Source organism: Amphiura filiformis, chromosome 20 (genome assembly GCF_039555335.1).
Source record: "Amphiura filiformis chromosome 20, Afil_fr2py, whole genome shotgun sequence".
Lineage (NCBI taxonomy): Eukaryota > Metazoa > Echinodermata > Ophiuroidea > Amphilepidida > Amphiuridae > Amphiura > Amphiura filiformis.
Window position 1 is genome coordinate 58,033,946 of NC_092647.1, and position 26,457 is coordinate 58,060,402.

The 26,457-nt window shown below is 37.2% G+C and overlaps 2 protein-coding genes across 2 annotated transcripts; both read right to left on the bottom strand.

Moving 5' to 3' along the window:
* Nucleotides 1-7,431: 7,431 nt before the first annotated feature.
* Nucleotides 7,432-20,309, bottom strand: LOC140142403 (collagen triple helix repeat-containing protein 1-like). Its single transcript, XM_072164373.1, has 4 exons — nucleotides 20,169-20,309; nucleotides 12,292-12,435; nucleotides 11,036-11,240; nucleotides 7,432-8,768 (listed from the first exon to the last, which is right to left on the bottom strand). The coding sequence occupies exons 1-4, from the start codon at nucleotides 20,307-20,309 to the stop codon at nucleotides 8,620-8,622; spliced, it is 639 nt and encodes a 212-aa protein (XP_072020474.1). The 3' UTR covers nucleotides 7,432-8,619.
* On the bottom strand, nucleotides 19,939-25,405 carry LOC140142404 (collagen triple helix repeat-containing protein 1-like). Its single transcript, XM_072164374.1, has 5 exons — nucleotides 25,369-25,405; nucleotides 24,658-24,683; nucleotides 23,424-23,567; nucleotides 21,427-21,631; nucleotides 19,939-20,760 (listed from the first exon to the last, which is right to left on the bottom strand). Exons 1-5 carry the CDS (start codon nucleotides 25,403-25,405, stop codon nucleotides 20,612-20,614), a joined length of 561 nt encoding a protein of 186 aa, XP_072020475.1. The 3' UTR covers nucleotides 19,939-20,611.
* Between the last annotated feature and the right edge of the window lie 1,052 nt (nucleotides 25,406-26,457).

Genomic DNA, 26,457 nt, shown 5'->3' on the forward strand with positions numbered 1-26,457 from the left:
CACACTTTTGTCTATTTATTACTTATAATAATATATTTATTACTTACAAAAAAACACCACCAACAGCACATTTATGAGACATTTTTCATTTAATCAATCATATTGATATTCTCATAATGATCGAAACATTAGCCTATTTGTTATGAAATTTTGTGGTTTCATTGATTTACTATTTTGTCGTCCATCGATACAGATTTGTTGGAGGACAGGTTATTGGCCAGTTAAAAATTGCCGAGATAGAAAAAGGCGAGTTAAAATGGCGAGTTACCCCTGCAGTGTTTGCAGAAAATCCTCGCGGCGAATTGTGAATTTCCGGAAAGTCCACTCGACGAGTTGTGAATTTCCGGAAATTCCACACGGCGAGTTGTGAATTTCATGCATAGTGAAATTTTGTAGATATCATTATAAAGTTGTTGAATGTTGACATGCCTGCAAGTTTCAAAAGTTTTAATAGTTATTACATATACCATTAAGTAGTCTATCTAACTAGATTTTTGATGGTAAAAGCAAAAGAAAGGATTTCAGTATCAGTAGAATGCACTGACTTTGATGAAAATGTTGGCCTATTTATTTGTTGACGTGTGAGTTTTTGGTATAACATGCTTTCTTTAGAATTACAGAACAAATTTCGGTCTCTTTATTTTATTGCGATACTGCGATGCTTTTCAAACATCGCAGCATCGCGTGATAAAATTAAAATGTACATTTTAATTTCATCGCACGATGTTGCGATGTTTTAAAAGCATGTGGGGTCTACATCTTCTTTTAAGGTCATTCTACCGACCTTGATTTTCCAGCAGCCAATCAGAAGCGTGCATGGCTGCGATATCGCAGCACGATGCGACAAAGTTGAACATTGTTCAACTCCATCGCGGACCGAAATTTCCACCGCGCGATGAGAATCTCAGATTACAGTTTTTATAGCATCGCAACATCGCAGCATCGCGCGATGAAATTAAAATGTACATTTTAATTTCATCGCGCGATGTTGCGATGTTTCAAAAGCATGTGGCGTCTGCATCTCCTTTTAAGGTCATTCTACCGACTTTGATTTTTCAGCAGCCAATCAGAAGTGTGCACGGCTGCGCTATCGCAGCGCGATGCGAAAAAGTTGAACATTGTTCAACTCCATCGCGGACCGAAATTTCCACCGCGCGATGAGAATTTTCACCGCTGAGCTCGTAAAAACTTACAGTTTTAAGCCTGGTGGATAGTCACAGCATTTTTCTCGCAGCGGCAAATCGCCGCGATTTCTCGCCAACGTGTGCGACTTTTCGGCGAAAGTGTGCGACTTATCACGCTTTCAATTGCGAGAAAAAAATTATAGGCTGGCGTTGCCAGTCTATTATGGTGACATATGTTGCCTAAATAATAGCGTCTTCTCCATTTTTATGCATTTTATAAGAGTGTCATTTTCGTATGAAGTATAATAGGATACCAGTGATTTTTGAAGGACAATTTAAGATTTTCTTTCTCTCTCTCCAGTCTCTTGTGTTTTGAATATTTGCCTCGAAATAGATCACATGTAGGAAAATAATAGTCTTGCACATTGGCCAATACTCCGGCGGAGTCAGGCTAAAAAACCTATAGAGGTTATCCGTGTTCTATAAGTTGCATATCCTATCAGCGACTGCTATATACCTTGTTTAGGACTTTCAAAACAAGTACCTGCATGTGTAACCATGACTGCTTCAAAATAGCCCGCCAAAGTCAGGCAGGTAACTCCGAGGTCGTGCATTGAATTGGTTTGAATGAGGAATACTACGGGAATCAGCGCCTTTTGTTAGAAGTCACGCAAAGTGGATAACCTCTATAGGCCTGTAGTAAAATAATAATAATAATTATACAGTAAATGGTAGGCCCTATAGACGAATCCAATTTCACGCATTCCTACACCTCAATGGCAGCCATAGCTGGGTCCCCGTCGGCCCCATCTCACCTAAAATGTGAAATGATGCGGCCTTGGAGAGTATTTTAAACTGCATTCTATCACCCGTGTTAGACAAAAGAATGATGGCAGGTTACAACACAAAAGAATCTAACATCGAATTTTAAGCGGCTTTAATCCACCCAATTGGGAAATCACAACACCAGTTTGGTACTGCGGGGACCCAGTAATGGCCGACCAAATCCTGTCCATGATTTGGCTCGTTGGATTCGTCTACCACTGAGGATCATGAAAGTAGCCTAGATCACCGCACATACTGATGCACATACTGACTATTAAATTGTGCTGAAAAGATCTATCTCTTCCCTGCATCCACACCTTCGATATTTAATAACGAGTAGCAATGGATTGCCAGGAATTCATTTTCTTTTGGACATCACGATAATCACCCCGACGTATGAGGATATTGTTCGTCGGTCAAGTTCGCCATGATGGCTGTGATTTCTTCATGCTTACTTGGGACAGAAAATCGCCAGCTAAAATCGTTTTCAGTAGAAAAATTTCAACTGGAAATTTTTCTATCGCAACTCCGTCGAAGAAAAAAATGGACTCGCTAGCGTTTTCCGCTGAACAAGTGCGACAAAGTCGCTGTTCGTCGGCGGGAAAAAAATCGCGGCGATTTGCCGCTGCGAGAAAAACGCTGTGACTATCCACCAGGCTTTATAGCATCGCAACATCGCATCGCGCTGCGATGTGGAGTCAGGACTATTGTTATTTCACTCCAGAAAATTGATATCAATTCTATTCAAATTCAATTCTTTCTACACCTAGAGTCTTGCTATTCAATTCCAATCCAATCCACCTTGCTTTAGAATGAATTCAATTCGATTCCAATTCAATGTTTCAATTTTAAAATCATTTCAATTCAATTCCAATCCAATGCAGTGAAATTAACAGCTAATCAATTTCAATTCAATTCTGAGCATTCATTTCAATTACCAATTCCAATACAGTTTCAGTTTGTGTTAATTGACCAAAGGCACACTGCAAAAACTGTGTCTAGAGATTGAACACTTTTTGTCCTTGATTTGTAAATACATGCAAAATCTAAACACAAATGTCAAGCTTCAAAACATCAAGAGTTTACTTTCTAAACACAAGGCATCAAATTACTAGACATGTTTACAAATCGAGGACAAGATGGTGTCTAGAATGGTGTTTAATATCCAAACACTGTTTTTGCAGTGCATGTCTTTAATAAATTTTGCTACCAATTTTAGTCAAAATCAAGTACACTACTTGTCACAAAAGCATTTCAACAAAAGATACTTTATTGTTATGTTAAAGACCCATTCAGTGATCCCAGCGCAAGTGTAAAAAATTAAAATTGTTTATAAATTGCTTAAAAGTGAAGGATAAGCCATTCAAATTGTCATTTGGTATTTTTGAAATGGCACATTTGGCAAAAAACGTAGAAAACAGCAGTACTGATGAAATTGAAGCGCCATTCAAATACACATAGCTAATTTAGATACTGTCAGTATCTAAATTACAGATTCGTGTGAAATGTCTTATTTTGTCTTAAATACACGGCTTTTGGCTGAACCACTCGCAGGGTATGTTAGCACATCTATGACAATGACAAAGGTACCAAAATCTGAATTTTGATGATTTTTACGATCGTCCGGATGAGCAAATCACTGAATGGGCCTTTAACTCAATTTTCACATTCAATCAATGCGAGTGATCCTTGACCTCTGGGTCCTATTTTATGAAACTTTGGAACTTCTTAGTTCTTAGGTGACTGACTTCCTAATATTTGTCTTAACTTCTTGTCTACCGTGCACATTATTTTCTAAACTTAAGGTATGTGGTACCATCGATAATGGGACCCTGTCCCCACACTGACCTCAAAGATGTCAAAATCAAGGTTTTGATACTATTATATAGCCCCTACTTGTCTCCTGCTGCTACTAAGATTTTACACCCAAAATCATTAAAAAAAAAAAAAAGTGTGAAAAAAGCTGTCAAAGATATAAGCATTTACTTTAATGGTTTTCTCACAATTTGTTCAAATGTACAATGACTTTTGAGCATAAAAATTAGGAGCTTGAGAAAAATAGGGGCTTTATGATTAGTGCCAAAAGTTGTTAATGTGTGTCTCTTGTGTGAATAGATCATGATGCAGTCATGTCTACAGTAGAATTCACCACGACCTTTGCAGGACTTAAACCCCATTAAAAGCTATTAAACCAAGATAACACTCATTGAAAACAGCTCAACGGATTAAATCAGATCTTTTCTGGTTGTGCACATGTGTCTGTTTTATATGTGCGGTATCGCAATGAGCTGGTATTATAGCTTCAGTTGGGTAACCGATTATAAAGGAAACGCAAGGAAACAATGGTATGTGGACCTTTGTTCACGAAATGAGACAATGGTCTGCTTTTTGTTAACCAGCATTCTTGAAAATGAGCAACATAATGATTGTTGACTAAACACGGTTTGGAAATAATTTCTTCATATTTTTTGGTGTTATCTGTCGTTTACATATCCTTCTAAAACACCAAAGTACGAATATTTCCAAACATCTAAATTAGCTAAAAATTTAGGACATGTTACAAAACTATATTTTCTAGAATTTTAGAAGAGTACTTTTAATATTGGCCGGTTATTTTTCACACAGCGACGTTAACTAGGCAATGTACTATTACCTATAACATACACTAAAACACCAAAGTACGAATATTTCCAAACATCTAAATTAGCTAAAAATTTAGGACATGTTACAAAACTATATTTGCTAGAATTTTAGAAGAGCACTTTTAATATTGGCCGGTTATTTTTCACACAGCGACGTTAACTAGGCAAATCCCCATACTTCTAACGTACGCTATTTGTAGAGGTCACGCGTCAATGGTAAGAGCACTGTGTATTGTGTATAGGAAAACGGACAGTAACTGCAGTATGTCTGAAGTGTATCAGAATTCCGAACGGGGAATTTACCCGGAATTTACAGGTGGAATGATCTGGAATCACAGACATTTGCTTGTGAATTGAAATGCTGAATTGAAATCAAAGCTGAATTTCATTTCAATTCCACTTCATTCTCCATCACTCAACATGATTTCAATTCCAATCCAATTCAATTCTTAATTGCTCACGACGATTTCAATTCCAATCCAATTCAATTCATGCCTAAGCCCACTCATTTCGATTCCAATTTTAATTCCAATGCATTGAAATGAAAATTGCCCAAAATTCATTTCAATTCAATTCAATTTCAATGCATTGAATTAACATTAGTCAGGACGACCATACAAACTAAAATCTGAACAGGTTTTCGCCAGCGCATAGGGCGCTGGTACCTAATTCTGAGATGGGGTTTGTGTACACTGAAGATTAGCTAAGATTATAGCCTTCTTCTATTGGTATGAATTATTTTTTTTACTTCTCGTGGTGGAAATGTTTTTGATGTCTGCTAATTCGATTTGCAAGGAAAAGAAAGTATGTTTTGTCGTTTCAACGAACAAAAACGATTGAGTATTGCCAAAGTTATGTTTGAATTAATTATGACTTAAAAAGTTATCATAGGTTAGGCCTACACATATAAACATAAACTTGTTCAGCAATCAGCATATCAAACAAATGACATGGTCAAAGCGGGGAATGATCACGAGGTCATATCAGTGGACTACTGAACATAGCATGATGTTTGGTTGCCTGTGAGTGCATAATTGATTATGTTGATAACAGATCTAATAATGTTGTGGAATCAAAATCTTCATTATATGGACCACATTGAAGTCAAAGTAATTATCTATCCTATCCTGTATCGTTTTATGGATAAAATTGACTCAAAATGTTATTGATGATATTATTGCTATCTTTAACATCAGTTTTGTCTTTTCAACGGGAAAAATCCGATTGAAAATAAAGTTTTTAGGGACTAGCTATAATATTGAACAATATATCCCATATTTTGACATGCACTTATAGAAAATAAATAAATTATTGTCTTACTTTATAAATGATAAATACTGTAAAATGACACATAACTAAAGTGAGGCCAATTTCTATCTTTTTATTTGATTCATAAAATTACATTCAACAAAATGATTGAAGACTGAGAAAACACACAATGCAGACTACAGAATGGAGTAGGTAAGATGCCATGTCCATAGCTTTGCAGGAGTTTCGGACTAACAATCAACACATTCAAAAATACAGTTTAAAAGTGAAGATTGTAGTGAATGATCAGTCCTTTATCATGTGCTTGCCACTATCTACTTTATAGTAAACTATACATTGCGAAATAATATAAAATTATTTTAAAATAAAATGTGCATGTAAGTTGAGTTAACATAGCGAATTAACTAACAACTGCAGTGTATTTCTTGATTTTTATAATAAGCATGGGTAAAAAGCAGTAAAGACAAAATACAGAACAATTTGGAGTAATGAATTAAAGAGTTGGCAGGAGTTATAGGAGTTAATGTGTTTTGCTGTTTCAGTGTGCATGTTCTCACCATTGATGGTTTGGTGAACTGTCATGTAACATGGATGTAAGCGTGATCCTAAAAATGCCTTTCACGGTGACCCAAACTATTTACAAGACCTCTTCTGCATTGACGCTGGCCTTCCCTTTTAAAGGGAATTTTTATTATGAGCTCGGCGGTGAAATTCTCATCTCGCGGTGGAAATGGTGGAGTTGGATTTTATTCAACTTTATCGCATCGCGCTGCGAAATCGTAGCCGTACACTGACTGCTGGAAAATTACGGTCGGCAGAATGACCATACATGATAAAAATAGATGCAGACCCCATATGCTCTTAAACCATCGCAGTATCGCGCGACGAAATTGAAATGTACATTTAATTTCATCGCTAACTTGTTTCCCGAAGCACGGCCGCCGTCAGGTGGTGGCCGCATTGCATTCTCTAAATTCAGTACATTTTCATCGTCAACCGTGTAATTGGATGGGATTATTTTGAAATTTTAAAACGCTTGAAATATCACAAACAAATAGGCCTATGTTGATAAATATTATAAATACAAGCTAAAACCGTTGGGGTTCGATAATGAACCCCACAAAACTAATCGAGTATATTGGAAAATGCCCTACGGCCGGGCGGTTTCACAAGTTGCCGGCTCGATCATGTCATCCGCCGCCTGGCCGCCGTAACCTCGAGTCTTCATTATCTCCACATTCAAAGAAGGCTTGTATTGCTATGGATATTTTTTTAAAGTAAATAATACCAACATGAACATATCCTCAAAAGATTCATGTATAATTACCAAAGCATCTCATCTTGAGTCGAATCACAACATAATTGATTGCAAATAAGGGACCGTTCTTTATTTACGCCAGGGGCAGTGGGAGATTTAATGGTGTGATGGGGGGGGGTCTTGAGGGGGGATATGCATTTTAAACTTGAACCACGAGGGGAAATGTTAAGTTTTATATGGAGAAAAGGGGGTAAGGGAATCCGAAACCTTGAGCGGACGCAAGGCGGAACGCAAAACTCATACTACCCCTGGTGTAAATATTAAACGGTCCCTATAACATGTATAATATAAATATAATAACGTCAATGGCGATAAAATTGAGGCTTTAAAAGTTCATAAAACAAAGAAGATTCAAATATTACATGTATAGCCATCATTGATGAGGCATCGTTGCAAACTCTACTATACACAGGCTAAATAGTGGGTGATCCTGGTAGACCACGTCATATCATAGATTGTTGACATCATTGGCTACCCAAATAATGGCGCTGGCAATTGAACCAGAGTAGCTGTTGCGGGGAAAAGGTCATCGAATTTCATACAGGATGAAATTTCGAACTTATTGTTTTGAAAACCATACGAATTTATTCTTCTAGTCATAAGAATTTAAAAAAATGTATAGTTTGACCTATCTAGAATATACCGTTCTCGAGTTATTACCAAAAAGGTCAAAGGTCAACATTTTGCCTCTATGGGGTTAAAAAATATATCAAAGTGCTCTGATTTTGAAAAAAAACATGTGCCAAAATGTTCGTCATGATATCTAGGATGTTTTGTTACTTACGTAATGCATCAAAATAGGTCATGGTCAATATAGGCCTCAATGGTACTTGACCTATTTTGCTATATAAAAATCGCAAAGAAAACTCCGACCATAAATCCTTTTCAAGTTATTGAAAGTTTCATCAAACTTCATCATTTTTATATAAACTTCATCATTTCTATACCACGGTTTACCTTTTTCATTTCATTTCATTTCATTTCATTTCATTTCATTTCATTTCATTTCATTTCATTTCATTTCATTTCATTTCGCAGGCGACTTCAAAGTTTCTTCATGTACTACGATTTGAAGTCAGACAAAGTGGTAATGGCATCTGACAGTAACAGGTTGTCAAAGTCTCCCGACTATACCCTCCACTCCACTGCTGAAAAGGAACTTAATCACGCAATAGTTCAATTGATTCCCAGTTTTAGCTCTCATGCAAGGTGCCCATATACTTTTGGCGGTAGTGTATGTTCAATAATCTGAGCGAATTATAGTCCACTTTCAGTGTATAAATTCCAAACTTGATGATGAATCAAAAACTTTTCTTGTTCAGTTGGCGTGGCTTGTAAACACAAAATCTAATTGGACGATCGTATGAATTCGTGTGTCATCTAGGCCGTAGACGACCCTACGTTACTGCAGATTTCGGCGGTATCCTCTAGTCAAACTACTTTAATCATAAGGCGATTTTGGTACTTCTCTGACAATAATTCTTGATGCACTGTTCCAGCCACTGTCTGCATCATAGTTACCATGGCCAGAACAATCCCCTACCATTGCACGGACTACCACTGATCCAGCTGCAATGTTCATACAATATCCTGGAATGGGAAATAAAGATGAAAGTATAAACATCAGATGATACGCATCAGATTTATATAACCCGATATTTAAATGTTATTAAAACGTTTTTCATAAACGTTTTAAAACATTTTTGTGTGTTGTTGTGTCCTTGTCCCTTTTCTTTTCCCTTGCCTTCCTGATTTCTCTTTCATTTTTCGTCAGGGGATGGGGCACTCTTCTCTTCCTTTTTTTGTTAGGGGAGGGGGCACCCATCTCTTTTATTTTTTGTCAGGGCTACGCTACTGTTGCTTTGTAAAATCGACACGTTTGAGTTTCAGTCATTTTTCGATTTTTCTGTTCTCCTAATGATGTGTAATTTTTTTGTGCTTGTATAATATTTTATAGTTGTAAAGCGCATTTTCTCGTAATAATGTGCTATATTATAAAAACAAAATAATAATAAAAAGAAACAAAGCACCGGGTATTGATAACATCCCCCCTGAACTTCTTCAGGATGGTGGCGACAACGTCAAAGAATGGTTGCTGAGAATTTGTAAACTGATATGGCAAACTTAGAAAACAACAAGAGAATGGGGACAAGGTACCTACTGTAGCAATAACCGTGGTATCACTCTATTGGACATTGCAGGCAAAGTTTTCTCCACAATCTTACTTCTAAGAGTAAAGGATGACGTTGACGCAAGAATGAGGGAAACAAAGCTGGTTTTAGAAAAGGACGCTCATGCCAGGATCAAATATTCGGTTTGAACCAAATCATTGAGAAATGCCTGAAAAAAAACCCAGCTGCCATGCCTAATTAACTTCATCAGCTTTAAGTCTGCCTTTGACTCAGTTCACCGACCATCTATATGGGAAATCCTGCACATATCAAGGAAAATCATCAACATCATAAGTAATTCTTATCATGACACAACATGTGCGGTCAAATCAGTGGACTCCCTTTCCAAGTTCTTCAGTATAGTCACCGGTGTAAGACAGGGTGACATTTTGGTCGCCACTGCTTTTTGGCCTTGCCATCGACTTTGTAATGAAATCAGCCGTAGATGAAAATAAGAAAGATATAACCCTTCTACCTAGGCGAAGCTCGAGGTACCCGGAGGTTAAGCTGTCTGATCTAGACTATGCTGACGACATAGCCCTCCTAAAAGATTCTGATGTCAAGATGACAGAAACAACTGAAGCCATCCGTGAAGCAGCCGGAAAGTTGGGACTTAAAATGAGCTTCAAGAAAACGCAAATCATGTCACTTGGTCGTTTTAAGCTCAGCACCATCTGTTCCAATGGGAGAAGAAGGCCTCATTAAGGTTGTAGATCACTTCAAGTATCTGGGAGCATACTGTAGTGCTGATGGATCAAATGCCAAGGAGCTCAATCATAGGATTGGCAAGGCATCAGGTGCTTTTAAAGAACTTGAGAAGGTGTGGAAGGACCGGTATATCAACTTTAATAGACACCAAGATGAAAATCTATAATGCCTGCGTTCTTTCTACTCTTCTATATGCTTCTGAATGTTGGACTCAGCATATCACCAACGATTTCATAAGATCTCTGACATAGCAACAGAAGCTCACCACCTTCATTAGAAAGCGCCGCTTACAGTGGTTTGGTTATCTGCTCAGGGTGGATGAGAGTCGCATTCCAAGAAAACTCTACTTCTGGAATCCCATCCCACCCACGGAAAGAGAAGACCTGGACGCCCTAGGACAACTTGGAAGAATGTTGTTTAAAGGGACTTGGATAGACTTGGCACCAGGTGTTCTGTGGAAGAATCTGAAGTTGCTACCAAGGACCGGGCCATATGGAAGTTTCTCCTACGTCAGGCAGCAGGTGCAGAAATGCATGATGCGGTCTGGTAGGTAGGTAGGTATTATAAAAAAATAATAATATATGAATTTTGGATTTATATAGCACATTTTTCCTGAGGATTCAAAGCGCTGTAATTTCGCTGCAACTGGTGAATCTTCACAACAATATCGCATCAACTAGGCCGGTTGCAGCTGAACCCGGCGCAAACCTATCCGCACTTAGATTGTAACTATTATTATCTGTGTATTTATTTATTTATTATTAAAACGGAGTGTCATAAATCCATTCATTTAAAATCCAAACGGAGGCGTGGGTTCGGATCCCATAATATATATATTATATCATGGATATAATCCAAAAACAACTAAATTTGCATAATTTAGCTGTCAAACATTCAAAGGAGGTGGCAGGGCCCTCATCGTCCTCTCTGGATCCGTCACCACCATTAGTTTTTTTTAATGGTTTCAATTGGACTTACCTCCAATATTCCTGTGTCTGTGAAGATTCATATTATTTGTGTTGGTTTGGTAGACAACTCCGTCTATGGGAATAGGTGAGCACTCGGCACCATTAAATGTAATATACCAGCGTTTACAACAACCGGAACACCCATAGACTCGCATATTTGCACCATAAGTAACGTAGAGGGCGCTGTCACTTTTCTGTTTGGTAATTGTACATGACTGTAAGAATCGAATAAAACGTATACGGTATATTGTAAAGTGTCTAAGGGGTAAAAAACCCATATTCTTTTTTTTTTTTTTTTTTTTTTTTAATCGAATCATTATGATCGCTAATTAATGGCCTGCCTGTTGAAATATTAGTTGTCCTGGTCAAATTGAGAAAAATTATATTCTATGAAAATGTGTGTTTGGTGCAAATTTGTTATCAAATCATAAATAAGGGCCTATTCCAGGGCTATTTGAGGTAAAATTATCTTCTGTGAGTCATTTTTGAGAAAATTGTGAGTTAGAGATACGAATTTGCTCAATAATAATAATAGTAGTATAATGCCATAGACATCATTATATAAATGACGACATGCAATCTTTGGATTTGGGCCAGCTAGCTAGAATGGTGGCTATATGCAAAGTAAGAGATTGATGTGTACATCCGTGGCGCCATTTTTGTCAAAAGTGTTTCAAAACATGACGAACATTTGCACTTTTCTTTCTATTACTGTTACTATAAAGCACCATATAGTTGTGGTGTTAGTCCAATACGTTAGAAAAATATTTCTGCTGATAACCTCATGTTGATATTGACTAAACGAGCTGTATTTCCGTTCAAAAAGGTGTCAAGAGGGCACACCGCCAAATCACTCCACGTTTTATGTACTCCCGGTTATGTACTGGTCAGTCCGGTTAAAATAGTCCACATCTTATTTGAGCCTGTTGCGGCTTTATTTTCTAAACATATTGTCAAAATTCGCACGTTTTCAGCTCATTTTGCTTCCAACAAACTTGACCTACATGACAAAATCTAAGAAAAGATCCCAATTTTTTATTGGCGCGAATTTGAACAACGCCCGGTTAAATATTTTGTGTTTGCTGGGATACGCTTCCGCTGAAAACGCGTTGGAAATTATTTACCTTTTAAATGACTTTCAGTCTCCTCAAACATAAGAATTGAAGTCGATATTGATAAAAAAAATATATAGCACTGCCTGGTAGAAAAGAAGTCTATAAAATTTACCATTTATCAACTTTTTGAGGAACCGTAAAAGAAACCTACCCCTATTTCACCATAGTCCGCACCATTGCCGCTTCTCCACGCACATTGTCGCCAGTTTTCAAACCACTCCACTTTAGTCAGTTCCCCCGTAACACCTTGAGGACCAGGTGGTCCTTGTGGGCCTTTGGGTCCGTCCGTACATTTCTGTAACAAGAACAAGTTGTGAGATTTAGACACTTAGAAATTAGGGAAGGTATAAAATTGTCTTCATGTGTTTCACAAGAAGTTCGATTTGTACACCATGGTACGTGTACATGTATTATATGTAAATCCAAAGTTGTAACATGCAAGAAAAAAAGCGCAGTGATTTATAGTGCGCTACGCACAGGCACAACGCCTAGACGTTGATCCACAAGCCTCAGCACACTTTACAGATTGTCGCTGACCACTACGGCCCCACATCATTCCATAAACCATTTTACAACAAATCAGGGACTTTGCTGCTTCAAGAGCACACACCCTAGACATTACACAAATAACCTTCGCAACCAGGATTAGCTACCAAGTTTCGTACGGGTTACAACGAGACAATTAGCAGTAAGTTCCTTGTCCAAGGGAATTTCAAGCTAACTCAATTTTTCAACGAGAGCGTACTAGGCACCATCAGGGTTCGAACCCGAATCCGCAAGATCTCTTTTAACTTAAATGCAACGTATAATTATATAATATGAATAATTATATGTATTTATGTATAATTATATAATATGACCGTTTGTCTTATATTGTTTTATATGCAGTGGCGTAGCTATGGGTTTTGGTGCCCTGGGCAAGGATACAAAATGGCGGCGGCCCAAACGGAAATGATTAATTGTTGACCCAAAATGTTTTTTCCAGAGCGCAGTGGCGTAGCCAAGAGGGGAGCAAAGAGGGAAGCTTCCACTATGAAAAGGCTTGCACCCTCCGGGGCACCCTCCCCTCCCCCTCCCCGTGGTATTGTTGCCGCCCCGATATTTATGATTTTTAGGACTCAGTTTCTAGTACTGTTAAGCTAATTTTTGACCATTTTTCCAATGTCCCCTTTACACACCCTCTGAAAAAGTGCTGGATACGCCACTGCCAGCGCGCTCAAGGATCTAAAAGGTGTGGGGGTGTGTGTGGGTGGGGGTCAATAATTTTGTTTTCAACACCATTTAGATAGTGAATATGGTGAGACTCTAATACGATTGTTATATACTGCATGTTGAATTTTATTTTTGGTTGACATCATTTATTAACAATCGCCATTTCGGCGCCCCCCCCCCCATGTGGCGCCCAGGGGTATGAATTTTATACCATTATAAAGATAATTTTTTCTAGTGTTTATTGCAATGAGAAGGGCCCAAAAATTTTCGCACTGGTCTGTTATATTAGCAAAATTCAGCTTCTATCCGGGCTAAAATTGATTTTTTTTAGTAAAATCTACAAACTTGGCCACTTGAGTGCACATGCCTTCCTCACGGTGCGTTTGGGGCCTCCAAATTTTAGCCTGGCCCAGGGCCCCAAAAAAGGTAAATCCGGCCCTGGTTCATTAACTTTTAAGTTAAAAGTGCCATCTTTTCCCAAAACTAAAAGGATTTATAATTTATGTTATTTGGAAGTAGTTATTTCAAAGCTTTTAATACCGAGTGAAGTATTAGTGGTTGAAGATAGGTAGAAAAGTCAACATTTCAATAAAATTTTCTGTGTATTTTTGCTGAACCATGAAATGGTCTCAGCCTATATTAGTCTATGATACTTACTTACTTACTTACTTACTTACTTACCAACCATTTGGTTTGAAATGGACATATCTTTAAATGCCATGAAGGTATGAACCCACAAGTGGTGTGAAATGAAAGAGAAAGAAGTAAAGAATATAATACAAAAACACAGGGGGTTCTACTCATAATAGTTTTAAAGTTGTGGTCCATTTTGTCTTAAAAATCATCAGAAGTCTCCCAATTGGGCTTCTATCACGGGTTTGGTAACTTTCTTTTAGATATAACAATTACTGCCTGTGCTGGGAGGCGTGTCTGCTATTTTGATAACAAGCATATTGTTTCCAAGAAAGTGAAGTACATATTGTTAAAATTCCCAAAGTATTATTAAAACAGTATCTTAACCACAGTATGGACCAAACTGGACGTGTCTAAGATCGCCCACTATAGCCCATTTTGTGGTTAGTATGTAGATCACAGGAAATTACGGCGTCCCATGATGCATTTATGAAAATACACACTAAGGGTATGTGATAAATGCGATATAGTTGCCTCTGATTGCGCAATAATGGTGAATACTTGTGCAGTGGGGGTTTGGATGCTATATAGTTGGCCTCTGATTGCGCAATAATGGTGAATACTTGTGCGGTGGTTTGGTGGTCAAATGTTATTCCTTCCCATGATGCATTTATAAAAATCAATACGGCTTCAAGGTAAATGCTATAAAGTTTCTACCAACATTTTGAAATATGTCCGATTGAGCTAAAACTTGGTACAAATAATCCTTGATCATAAGGGGATCATGAAACAGCATCTGAGGTCATCCAAGGTCAAAGGTCAAATGTTAAAGCTGCTCCGATGGGGCTGTAACTCTGGGAAAACAATCCCCGGCACTTGGGGAGTATGAAACGGCAAAGGTCATCTGAAGTCAAAGGTCAGGTCAAATTTAAAGTTGCTCCGATTGGGCTGTAACTTCGGGGAAAATGATCCCTGATACTTGGGTAGTATGAAACCGCCAAGGCCATGTGAGGTCAAAGGCCAGGTCAAATTTAATGTTCCTCCGATGGGGCTGTAACTGGGGAAAAACAATCCGCTGCATTTGGGAAGTATGAAACTTCAAAGGACATCTGAGGTCAAAGGTGAGGTCAAATTTAGAGTTGCTCCGATGGGGCATGGTTCAGCTATGGTGCGGTTACCGCTCTTGTTAACACAAACAAATTTATTGAAATCTTTTAGACCGTTTGAAAGTGGCGTGAGCAGATGCACCAAAGTTTTCCATATATTTTGATGAACCATGAAATGGTCTCAGCCTATATGAGTGTATGTTACTTACTTACTTGCTTACTTACTTACTTACTCACTTACTTACCAACCATTTGGTCTGAAATGGACATATCTTTAAATGCCACGAAGGTATGAACCCCCAAATGGTGTCAAATGAAAGGGAAAGAAGTAAAGAATATGATAAAAATATTTCCTAAGTCAGAGGTCATCCAAGGGGTCACAGGGGTCAAAAAAGGTCATTTTAACCAAAAATGCTCCAATTAAGCTGAAATTTATATGCAATGATCCTTATGACATTCTAAACATGTTTAAAATATTGTAATATTCATTTAAGGTCATTAAGGGGTCATAAAGGGGTCAAAGGTCAAGTTTCAAAAATGCTCCAATTGAGCTGATATTTAAATGCAATGATCTTTAAGACATTCTAAACATGTTTAAAATATTTTAAAATTTATTTAAGGTCATTAAGGGGTCAATAAAGGGGTCAAAGGTCAAGTTTTCAAAATGGTTCAATTGAGCTGAAATTTAAATGCAATGATCCTTATGACATTCTAAACATGTTTAAAATAATTTAATATTCATTTAAGGTCAGGGGTCATAAAGGGGTGGGTGATATATATACATGTACCACAATATACTGCCAAAGCCCCATGGTTCAGCTATGGTGCGGTAACCGCTCTAGTTTTAATGATGGACTGATATTCACTCCCCAGGGCTCATAATTATTAAATTTATTATTAATTATTAAAGAAAATAACTGTATTGTGACGGAAATAAAAGTATTTCTACAGTTAAAGAACAGTTGGGATAACTGGTAAATATTTGGCCGATAATATCAGTTGAATTACATATTTATTACGGTTTAGTCTCGTTTGCCTCACTCGCAATACGCTACCCATTTTATTTTTGACATTAACCATTTTCCTGGCTGCGTTAACACACTAATAAATCAGTAACAATAATGATATACATCTAAAAACAAGTAAAAAAATACTTACCACAGCTGCATGTGATACAGACAAAACTGTTAGAATTACCCATATAAATAAAAACCGTAACGATGCCAAAAACTGCAAAAAGCGCTCCATTTTAATTTTCAAGATGAAAGAGATGGTTAGCATCTGGTATAGGACTACATGTACACAAATCGATTATGCCTGAGAAACCTGTGCGAGCAAACTTAAATGATCAATTTTAACAATACTTAGTAATTGTCAATATTGATTGCAGTGCCTGGAATATATATGGGGATAACACTTATTTATAGTTAGACTGCCTTTTGAATTGAGTGCTCAATCCCGGAAGGGAGAGCGTATAAAAATTCAATGTTTCAGGCGACCTTCGGAATAGAAGATGTTTCTATTTCGGAAGGTCTAAACTTTGAATCTTTGTATAATGTGATATATATTCGGTGTTTTTGCCACGGCAGTGGCTATAATACGGAATTTCCACCTAAAATAGCCCAATTGGGTGCTATGTGGGTCTCTTATCTTTTAATTACTTTATTTATTACACCCAATGTTGGTGGAATTCATGTCTTTAATTTGGGCTCATACTGCTATTGAATTATAATGTTACCAGATTAGCATGGAAATTAGCTTAATTTGCTTATGCATGAAATTGAATTCATGTTAGTTGACAAGCTTGGCTCCTATGTTTGTACCTATATGCTTTGTCCTGAGTTCTATTCAACCACATGCATGCACTCCATGGGATTCACTGACTATTGGGTTAAATCTTATCTAATGCATGATGGCCTTGACCGTCCATGAGATCCAGATAAACAATTTTTGCCAGCAGTTTTGTATACATAGAAGATTAGGAAAATATTTTCTTATATAATACAAATTTTATGACAAATTATTGATTTTTTTTAAATTGTTGATATTTAACATGTAGCTGGGACGAAAGGTCGACGATCAATTGAAAATTTTGACCTTTTATATTGAAGACATACATTTTTCCCAAAAACTCCTAAATACTTTAGGTTTGCTTGCTATTAAAAAAAAAGTGCATATCATTTTTTAAAATCCATAGTATTTGATATTAGAAGGACATTCTTCGTATTTCGAATGCAATTTGATATGTGTGATGTGCTCTCATGTCCCACTGTGCAAACGTCCAAAACCCAACTCTTAAGGATTCTGTAACTCAAATTTGCACCATATGTTTTGTGGGACCTGAAAGCAAAGCAGACACACCAAATTGCATTCTGAATACGAAGAATGTCCTTCTGATGTCAAATAATTTTGATTTGTTTTGAAATTCGTGATATAATAAAAATTTAATGGCAAATTATCAAAGATTGATATTATTGACATTAACAGTCTTCGAAGTAATCTTTATAAATTTAATGATATGTACTTACAGTGTACTTACCATCATGTGAAAACTTTTACCTTTCGTATTGAAGATATGCATGAAATTTCCCGAAATACCTACAAATCAGGTCTCTTGGCAAACTTCATGCATATCTTTAACACAAAAGTTCAAAATTGTTCATATGATCATGATGGCGGCCGGCTTTTCATCCCAGCTACATACACTGTTAAAGTACGTAGCATTAGATTTATAAAGTCTACCTAGTTTACTTCGAAGACCGTTACATGCTGGTTCTGAAACTTCCCCGGATGTTAGAATCAATACGGCAAAATGCAAACATCATCATAATAGTTTATATTTGCTCAAAATTAAAATCAAGCAGATCAGATGTTCAATAAGTTTGCAACAGCGTTGGCACAGTTTATTTGATAACAACGAATCTTCCATTTACAAACTATTTAACTATAAGAACATTAATTTTGTACATTCAACAATAACAATAATATAAATATACATGTCTGAACAACAGAGGCATTGACATAAATATCCTCAAAAGATTTATGTATAATTACCAACGCATCTCATCTTTGCGTCGAATCACAAACATAAATGATTGCAAATAATGGACCGTTCTTTATTTACGACAGGTGCAAGGGAGGTTTAAGGGGGTAATCTGATTTGGAGGGGGTCTTGAGGGGGGATGAGCGAGAATGTTAAGTTTTGAATGGAGACAAAAGGTGTAAGGGGGAATCTGAAACTTTGAGGGGACGCGAGGAGGGAACGCAAAACTCATACTACCCCTAGTGTAAATATTGAACGGCCCCTAAATATAATATAAACATCAATGACGATAAAATTTAATCTTTAAAAGTAGGCCCAGTAAAAATTATAAGTTTCTTTTTGAGGCCAGTTTAGAAGGCATCGTCTCCATTATGAGAATGTTGGCAGTGAGCTGATTATAGTACAACGATATTTTGAAGTTAGGGTCAATACAATGTTGCCCTTGGTGTTGTGTTTTCCTTTGCTGTTTTTCTTTAACAGATCACTAGTCTTTTTCAAAAACTACTCGATCGAAGCGGTGAGTATATGGTGTGGTGTGATTGTGTGGTTTCCAGTAGTTTATTTCCCTAGTCAAATTAAGGAAAATAAGCGGTTAACTCACCACTAAATGCAACATAACCCATGAATCACCATTCATTAAGAGCATATTTAATAACACATCAAAAGTCCCCGAAAATCCGAGTAGTGGAACAGTGCTTTTAAGCAAATTAAAATTACAAAATAGCCGCTTATGAAGGGGTGAAATTTCAAATTTGATCAAATCTTTTCAACAAGCATACCAATGTTTTGCTCTAATCATAAGGATTCAGAAAAAGTATAGTTTGACATGTCTCCGACATACAGTTCTCGAGTTATAGGCCAAAATGTCAAAGGTCAAATTTTGGGGTCCACAGGCGTCTACAGTTGAAGAATGCTGCAATTTTAATCAAATATTTTCCTTTGGCAAAAAATAATCACAATGATAATGGTTTGGATGTTTTGTTACATAGGTAACGTCACAAAATAGGTCAAAGTCAACAGGTCTCATTGGGTTTTGATCTTTTTTGCTATTTTACCATCTGAGATATTTTTTAAAATTTTCTTGCAAGTAGAGTAATCTGAGACCATTTTTATCAAAATCGGAGAATTTGTCAATTTTTGTCCCCTGTGGAATCCGAATTTTGACATTTGACATTTGCCCTTATAACTCAAGAACTGTACATAGGAGATAGGTCAAACTATACATTTTCAGAGTTATTAAAATTTAACCAACTTTGAAATTTCACCTCCCGCATAAGCGGCTATTTTGGATTTATGCAAATTAGGCACTGTTCCACTAATTGGATTTTGTGGGGACTTTTGATAATTTTCAGAATTATTAAAATTTGACCAACTTTGAAATTTCACCTCCCGCATAAGCGGCCATTTTGGATTTATGCAAATTAGACACTGCTCCACTAATTGGATTTTGTGGGGACTTTTGATATGTTTTTGTGTGAGCTTTTGGGAGATGTATTCACGTGAAATGGATTCTGTTGCAATTAGTGGTGAGTAATTTCCTTAATTTGACTATATGGATAAGCACACGGTCTGTAGCACAGACTTATTTCTAAATAAGTTTATCCACTATTTTCAAATATATCCACTCAAAATATAGACCACTGAATATAAACAGTATTATACACTATGATATTAAAGACAAGGATCTGTGTCACTTTTCAGTCTGTCTCCCTGCATGACACTGTTACTTAAAAAAAAAAAAAGTATACAGTTCGGGAAAAAACGTCACTATAGATTAAAAATTATGAGGTCTTTGGTCAAAAAACTTTAGTTGATAGCTTTTGATTAAAATCCTCCACAACTGTAAAATCGAAGTCAATTATAATAACATGTAAATCACAATTTCACCACTTTCTCTACAGTAATTAACAGAACGCTTTGAAGAATTGTTTACTAATCGTTTGATTGATCTAAAGAACCAAGTGGAATGGCTCCTATGATCTCATCTTGTGGAGCTATCTAAAGGTAAAGGTTTTGACAAGTCCTCCTGCAGACCTTGATCAACTCCAGAGATACATAATTGCACAAGTTGACATCCCCATGTACGACGTCTCTCATATGACGTTGCGTAAATGCCATGTTGAGGAGAGTGAATATCTGCATTTTGAGGAATGGTGGCCATGCCCTGGTGGCCATGTGGAAGACTTAATCATGTTGTGGTCAAACATGTGTTTTTTATGTTGCTGTGATTTTTATTGATTTTGCGCAACCGTATTTTTACTCGGCTCACAAAAATAGCCACTAGGTCCTTTAATATTAATGGTCACACGCCAGTGACTTTCCAGTTGTGGCATTACAAGATGCTGATACAGCTATCAGACAACTAAAGTATTTTGATCAAATACCTCATACTTTTCAATCTAGTGGCATATTTGAACTGTATACTTTATTTTGATACACCCTGTATAGACTTTAACAGCATATAAGGCCGGCACATTTCAATCATAAGGCGATTTCGGCACTTCTCTGACAATAATTCTTGATGCACTATTCCAGCCAGTGCTTGCATCATAGTTACCATAGCCAGAGCAATCCCCTACCATTGCACGGACTACCACTGATCCAGCTGCTATGTTCATACAATATCCTGGAATAGGAAAAAAAAAAGATGAATGTTTAAACTTCAGATGATACGTATCACTATGACACTTCCGTGTGTATTTAAACGAGCATACCACGGGTGAATGCGTAAAAGTAACGCTCACCCAACGCGAAAATTTAAATTACTGCGTCTTTAATACGTTGGTGCGGTTTATGCTGAGGAGTCAATCAAGAGAAGTTGTCTAATTACAGACCCATTTCAATTTCACCGATTTGCTCCAAATTTCACGCGAAGATCGTCCACAAGCAGTTGTATAAATATGTTACTGAAAATGATATTTTATAAGGTCAATCTGGATTCTGCCAGCAACATTCTACCAGCAAAGCTCTTCATACACCTGTAACTGATAAATGGAAATTGACAGTGGAAACAATATTTTTAAATAAATATTATAAATGTTTTTAAAAGCTGTTTTTGTTACAGATTATTGTATTCAGAATAAATCCTCTGACCCTCTCCAGATCTGCCATCACCGTTTTAGTTGTTTCTTTAATAGAGAGATTGCGATTGCGATTTCCAAACGTATGTATCGAACGTACGTGGAATCTATTCAAAACCACTCTCCTGTGACGGGATTTTGAATAGATACAACGTACGTTCGATGCTGCGTTTGGAAATCGCAATCTCTCTATGGTTGCAATCTTGACTTACCTGCAATATTTCTGTGTCTGTGAAGATTTATAGTATTTGTGTTGGTTTGGTAGACAACCCCGTCTATGGGAATAGGTGAACACTCTGCACCATTAAATGTAATATACCAGCGTTTACAACAGCCGGAACATCCATAGACTCGCATATTTGCACCATAAGTAGCGTAGAGGGCGCTGTCACTTTTCTGTTTGGTAATAGTACACGACTGTAAGAATGGAATAAAGACGTAGCCTAATGATGTTGAATATGATAAGTGACAATAGAATCATTCATTATGTTGTCAAATTAATATTGGCTTGCCCTATAACTACTGCTATTGATGTGTGTTTGCTGGGATAGGCTTCAGTTGAAAACGCGTTGGAAATTATTTACCTTTTTAATAACGTTCAGTCTCCTCAAACATATGATATTGAAGTCGATATAAAGGGGGCGCAGCACTAATTCAGCGTCCCATATGATAACGTGTGAATTCGGCCTACTTCAAGCGCCATTTCTGGCGTCCCTGCAATACTTGGCAAAATAAATTTGGTATCAAATTAAAGCTCTGTTTCTCTAGATTCCAAAACTTTTGTCGGCATATATCGATGACCATTGACTTTTTTCGCTAAAATAGCTAAAAATATACTAAACTCATATGAGCCAATATTGAGTGATTTAAAGTGAACATGTCGGTAGATATGGTCGCTACAATCTCATATTCACTATGGACTATATTAGCCGAATTTCGTTGTTACATAAAATGCGGAGTGATTTAGTGTTGCGCCCTCTTATAAGGTGTTAAACGTTTTCAAAATCCACATTTATTACTCATTAAGTAAACTAGAGAAAATTTGAAGCTCAACACCGAAGATTTCATGTCTCTGCGACATTCCGTTCACGAGAAATGATGTTTTAAAGATCAGTGCCGAAATGCCGAAAATCGAATATTTCGACTTTTCCGTCAATATGCGAAAGTTTATACAAAACTCACAAACTTAGTGACAGACGACAATTTGAGCACGTCTTTGAACCAAGTTTAATTTCATTTCTAGATTATCAGTGTTCCCATTTTGTTTTGGAAATCATTTATTACTAAGTCTGAAGTATAAATACCCCCCCCCCCGTTCCAGTGGTAACAATTACGATCTTTTTGCGTAGGCCTACTGAAGATTCAGCAAAACGGCTTCATGCAGATTAACAATGTCTATTAGCCTTAAACTCAATTTTTGGGCCTTTTTGAGTATTTTGGGGCGCATATCTAGACTTTGCAGGCGCCTACTCGGCCAATAAAGTGTTTTTTCCAATAATTTTTTCATGGGGATGACTTTTTGTAATCTTTGTTTATCATCATGATTGAAATGGAACACATTTTGTGAAGCGCATCTCTTATTTTGCGCGAAGAATGTAAAAGGAACGCGTTCATAACGACGGCCGTTACAAGGGGGCGCAGCACTAATTCAGCGTCCCATAGGATAACGTGTGAATTCGGCCTACTTCAAGCGCCATTTCAAAATCGGGTTTTCTCTTAATCCGCCACAGAGAATTGCTTTTGAGATTAATTGTCCTTTTTTTTCTGCATGTTATCATTAAAGACACTTGTCGAATTCATATGAGCCAATATTGAGTGATTTAAAGTGAACATGTCGGTAGATATGGTCGCTACAATCTCATATTCACTATGGACTATATTATTAGCCGAATTTCGTTGTTACATAAAATGCGGAGTGATTTAGTGTTGCGCCCTCTAAAGGCCGTCAGCGTGACGTCATATGCCGCCATCTTGTGGGTCTCCATACGTGAGCAGCAAAATATCGCGTTGAGGCGCGATAACAGCTGCGTGGCAAGCTGCGCCCTGCGCGTAGTGTCCGACGCATGAACACACAGATCATTTGTACCCACAAGATGGCGAAAGGCCTCTATTGATAAAAAATATAGCAGTGCCTGATAGAAAAGAAGACAATTAATTTACCATTGCCCGTTTTTCATCAACTTTTTGAGGAACCGTAAAACAAACTTACCCCCATTTCTCCGTAGTCATTACCATTACCGCTTCTCCACGCACATTGTCGCCAGTTTTCAAACCACTCCACTTTAGTCAGTTCCCCCGTAACACCTTGAGGGCCAGGTGGTCCTTGTGGGCCAGTGGGTCCATCCGTACATTTCTATAACAAGAACAAGTTGCGAGATTTCAAACTTTCAAAATTAATCAAATTAGTTTATAACGGGAGGTACTGTATTTCCTAAGGGTATTTCTCGGTTGCAGAAAGTCAATCGTCTTCATGTGTTTCACAAGAAGTTCGATTTGCATACCATGGTACATGTACATGTATTTTAAGCATGTAAATCCAACATAAGTTGAAACATGTATGATCTCTCTTAACGTGTATGCATCTTTGTTGAAGAAACTGTATAATTACATGATATGACCGTTGTCTGATATTGTTTTATATATTTACGGTTTTTTTAATGCTACATTGATATTTTGCTTAAACTTTTCAATTTAATGTTGCGTGGCCGATGCAGGTTATATACCAGTAACAACTCGTAAACAATTGCACAAAGTCCCGTAACAATCTACATGTACCGTTAAAGACTGCAGTACCGTTAAAGGCTGTGAATAATTATTATGAACACCCCGGGTAAACTTTCTAAATGGCGTGTCTAAAATTGCTTGTCCCCCTCTCGGCCTGAAAAAAATTGCATGGGTTTAGATTCCCAATTGTTTGGGTTCCCAATTTGCAAACCTTAATGGTCTAGATATATGATGCGAGCGTAGCAAGCAGGACATTTTGCATATTAGAACGTTTCTGTACTGTTTCCTAAGCCTTTTTGTGAGCTTGTTCTTTAAAGGGTGCCCTGTAAATGTGTGCCAAAATTGCCTGCCCCCCCTCTCGGCTGCCAAAATTGCCCCCCCTCCCATCTCGGCTGGCCAAAATTTCGTTCCCCTCCCCTAATTTTACCCTCCCCAGGGCTCATAATAATTGCACAACCCAATGTAAAATAATATAGCCGTACTGTGACGGAAATAAAAGTATTTCGACTGTTAACGAACAGTTAGGATTACTGGCAACTTTTTGGCCGACAATATCAGTTGAATTACATATTTATTACGGTTTAGTCTCGTTTGCTTCACAATACGCTACCCCTTTTATTCTGACATGACATGACATTAGCCATCTTCCTGGCTGCGTTATCACAATAATCAGTAATAATAACATAATTATACATCTAAACAAGTAAACAAATACTTACCACAGCTGCATGTGATACAGGCAAAACTGTTAGAATTACCCATATAAATAAAAACATTAACGATGCCAAAAACCGCACAAAGCGCTCCATAATTAATATTTCAAAATGGAAGTCGTGTACCTCTACATAATTCCCTGATCTGGTATAGACCTACATGTACACAAATCGATTATGCCTGAGAAACCTATGCGAGCAGTTTTAACAATTCGTCAATATTGATCGCAGTTCCTTAAACACATCACATGTATGAGGATATAAGGGGATATATGTGACGTGTCATGTCAAAAGGAGACACTTTTGGGCAGGATCGTAAATGGAGAAATAGCCAAAAATCTGCCGGTGGGTGATTTTTTCACAATTTGGGTTTGTTGCGAATTTGTGATGTTATTAATGTTAAAAATATTATCTGACAGTTTCAGACCGGAATATAACTGGCATCTTGTATTTTTTGAGACATTTTTCAAGTAAATTCCTACTCTCAACATTGTCAATAATATTTTTAAAGGCCGATATCTCAATTTCCAATTTTATAATACCATAACATCCGAACTTAATATCTTCGCTTAGGAATGTCCGATTTCATTGGGGAAACCGGCGTTGTGGAGCAAAATATCTCTATATTTAAGATATGTAAAAACCTCAAAATTCATACCCTGCCCAAAAGTGTCTCCTTTTGACATGACACGTCACATATATTAGGTGCTTTTGTACCTGATCCCGTAAATCCCCCAGGTGGGGTCACTCCCATTGTGGCCTGTACACCATCCGCGATAATAAAAACGCGTAAAAAGGGTAGTTTTTCGTGGGTAGGCACGATACTCGTGTAACGCGTTTAGGGTGTCAAAAACATGAAATATTGGAAAAAGGGTAGCAAAATTGCAATTGCTAATACGCGGAAATGAAATTTAGGGTATGAAATTTGATGCAAGGAATAAAATCCCTGTTTAGGGTGTGAAAACACCTGTTTAGGGTATTGTTTTAGCCAAGGGTTAAATCCTTGTTTAGGGTGCTTTTCAAAAGTTGATTATCGCGGATGGTGTATCGCGGATGGGAGTGACCCCCCCCCCCCCCACCCCCGGGCGTGAATCCCATAACGCATTGCTATTATCTATTCTAGCTTCAGTGACACCTTTGAGGCCCATTCAGTGGTTTGCTCATCCGGACAATCGTAAAAATTATCAAAATTCAGATTTTTATACCTTTGTCATTGTTATAGATGTGCTAACATAGCTTGGTAGTGGTTCAGCCGAAAGCTGTGTATTTAAGACAAAATAAGGCATTTACATGAAATCTGTAATTTATATACTGACAGTATATAAATTAGCTACATGTATTTGACAATACTGCTGCTTTCCTCATTTTTTGCCAAATTTTTTCATTTCAAAAATACCTAATGACAATTTTAATGACTTACCCTTCACTTTTAGGCAATTTATAAACAATTTTAATTTTACGCAGGGATCACTGAAAGGGCCTTTACTTTTACTGGACCTGTGGATGCATTAAAATAGGTATTAGTATGTAACAAGGCTGTAGTGCTAGTTTTGATGCTCCTCCAGTGAACATAGTTATGCCTTATTCTACCCACCCAGGCAAACATGCATGAGGTGTCAGTGGGACTGGAACGATTAAATAATATACTTTTGAAGTAAATTTTAAAACCTAATTTTAATTCGGTTAAAAACATTTGAAAGACCTTAATAAATTATAAAACATCAAGTTTTTCTTTTCCCTTTTAAATGCAATATTAAATTCAATTGATTACACAATCCTTTAAGGGATCTAAAATGAGCGTTTATT

Bases quoted from the DNA above. Each gene is read 5' to 3' on its own strand.
- LOC140142403 (XM_072164373.1), bottom strand. From the start codon at position 20,309: ATGGCCACCAGGGCATGGCCACCATTCCTCAAAATGCAGATATTCACT. The intron at 12,436-20,168 runs GTCTGCAGGAGG...TTCTTGTTACAG, and splicing joins TATCTCTGGAGTTGATCAAG to AAATGTACGGACGGACCCAA. The intron at 11,241-12,291 runs GTAGGTTTCTTT...CGATTCTTACAG, and splicing joins CGGACTATGGTGAAATAGGG to TCATGTACAATTACCAAACA.
- LOC140142404 (XM_072164374.1), bottom strand. From the start codon at position 25,405: ATGGGAGTGACCCCACCTGGGGGATTTACGGGATCAG. The intron at 24,684-25,368 runs GTACAAAAGCAC...TAATTCTAACAG, and splicing joins TGGGGGATTTACGGGATCAG to TTTTGCCTGTATCACATGCA. The intron at 20,761-21,426 runs GTAAGTCAAGAT...TTCCTATTCCAG, and splicing joins CAGACACAGAAATATTGCAG to GATATTGTATGAACATAGCA.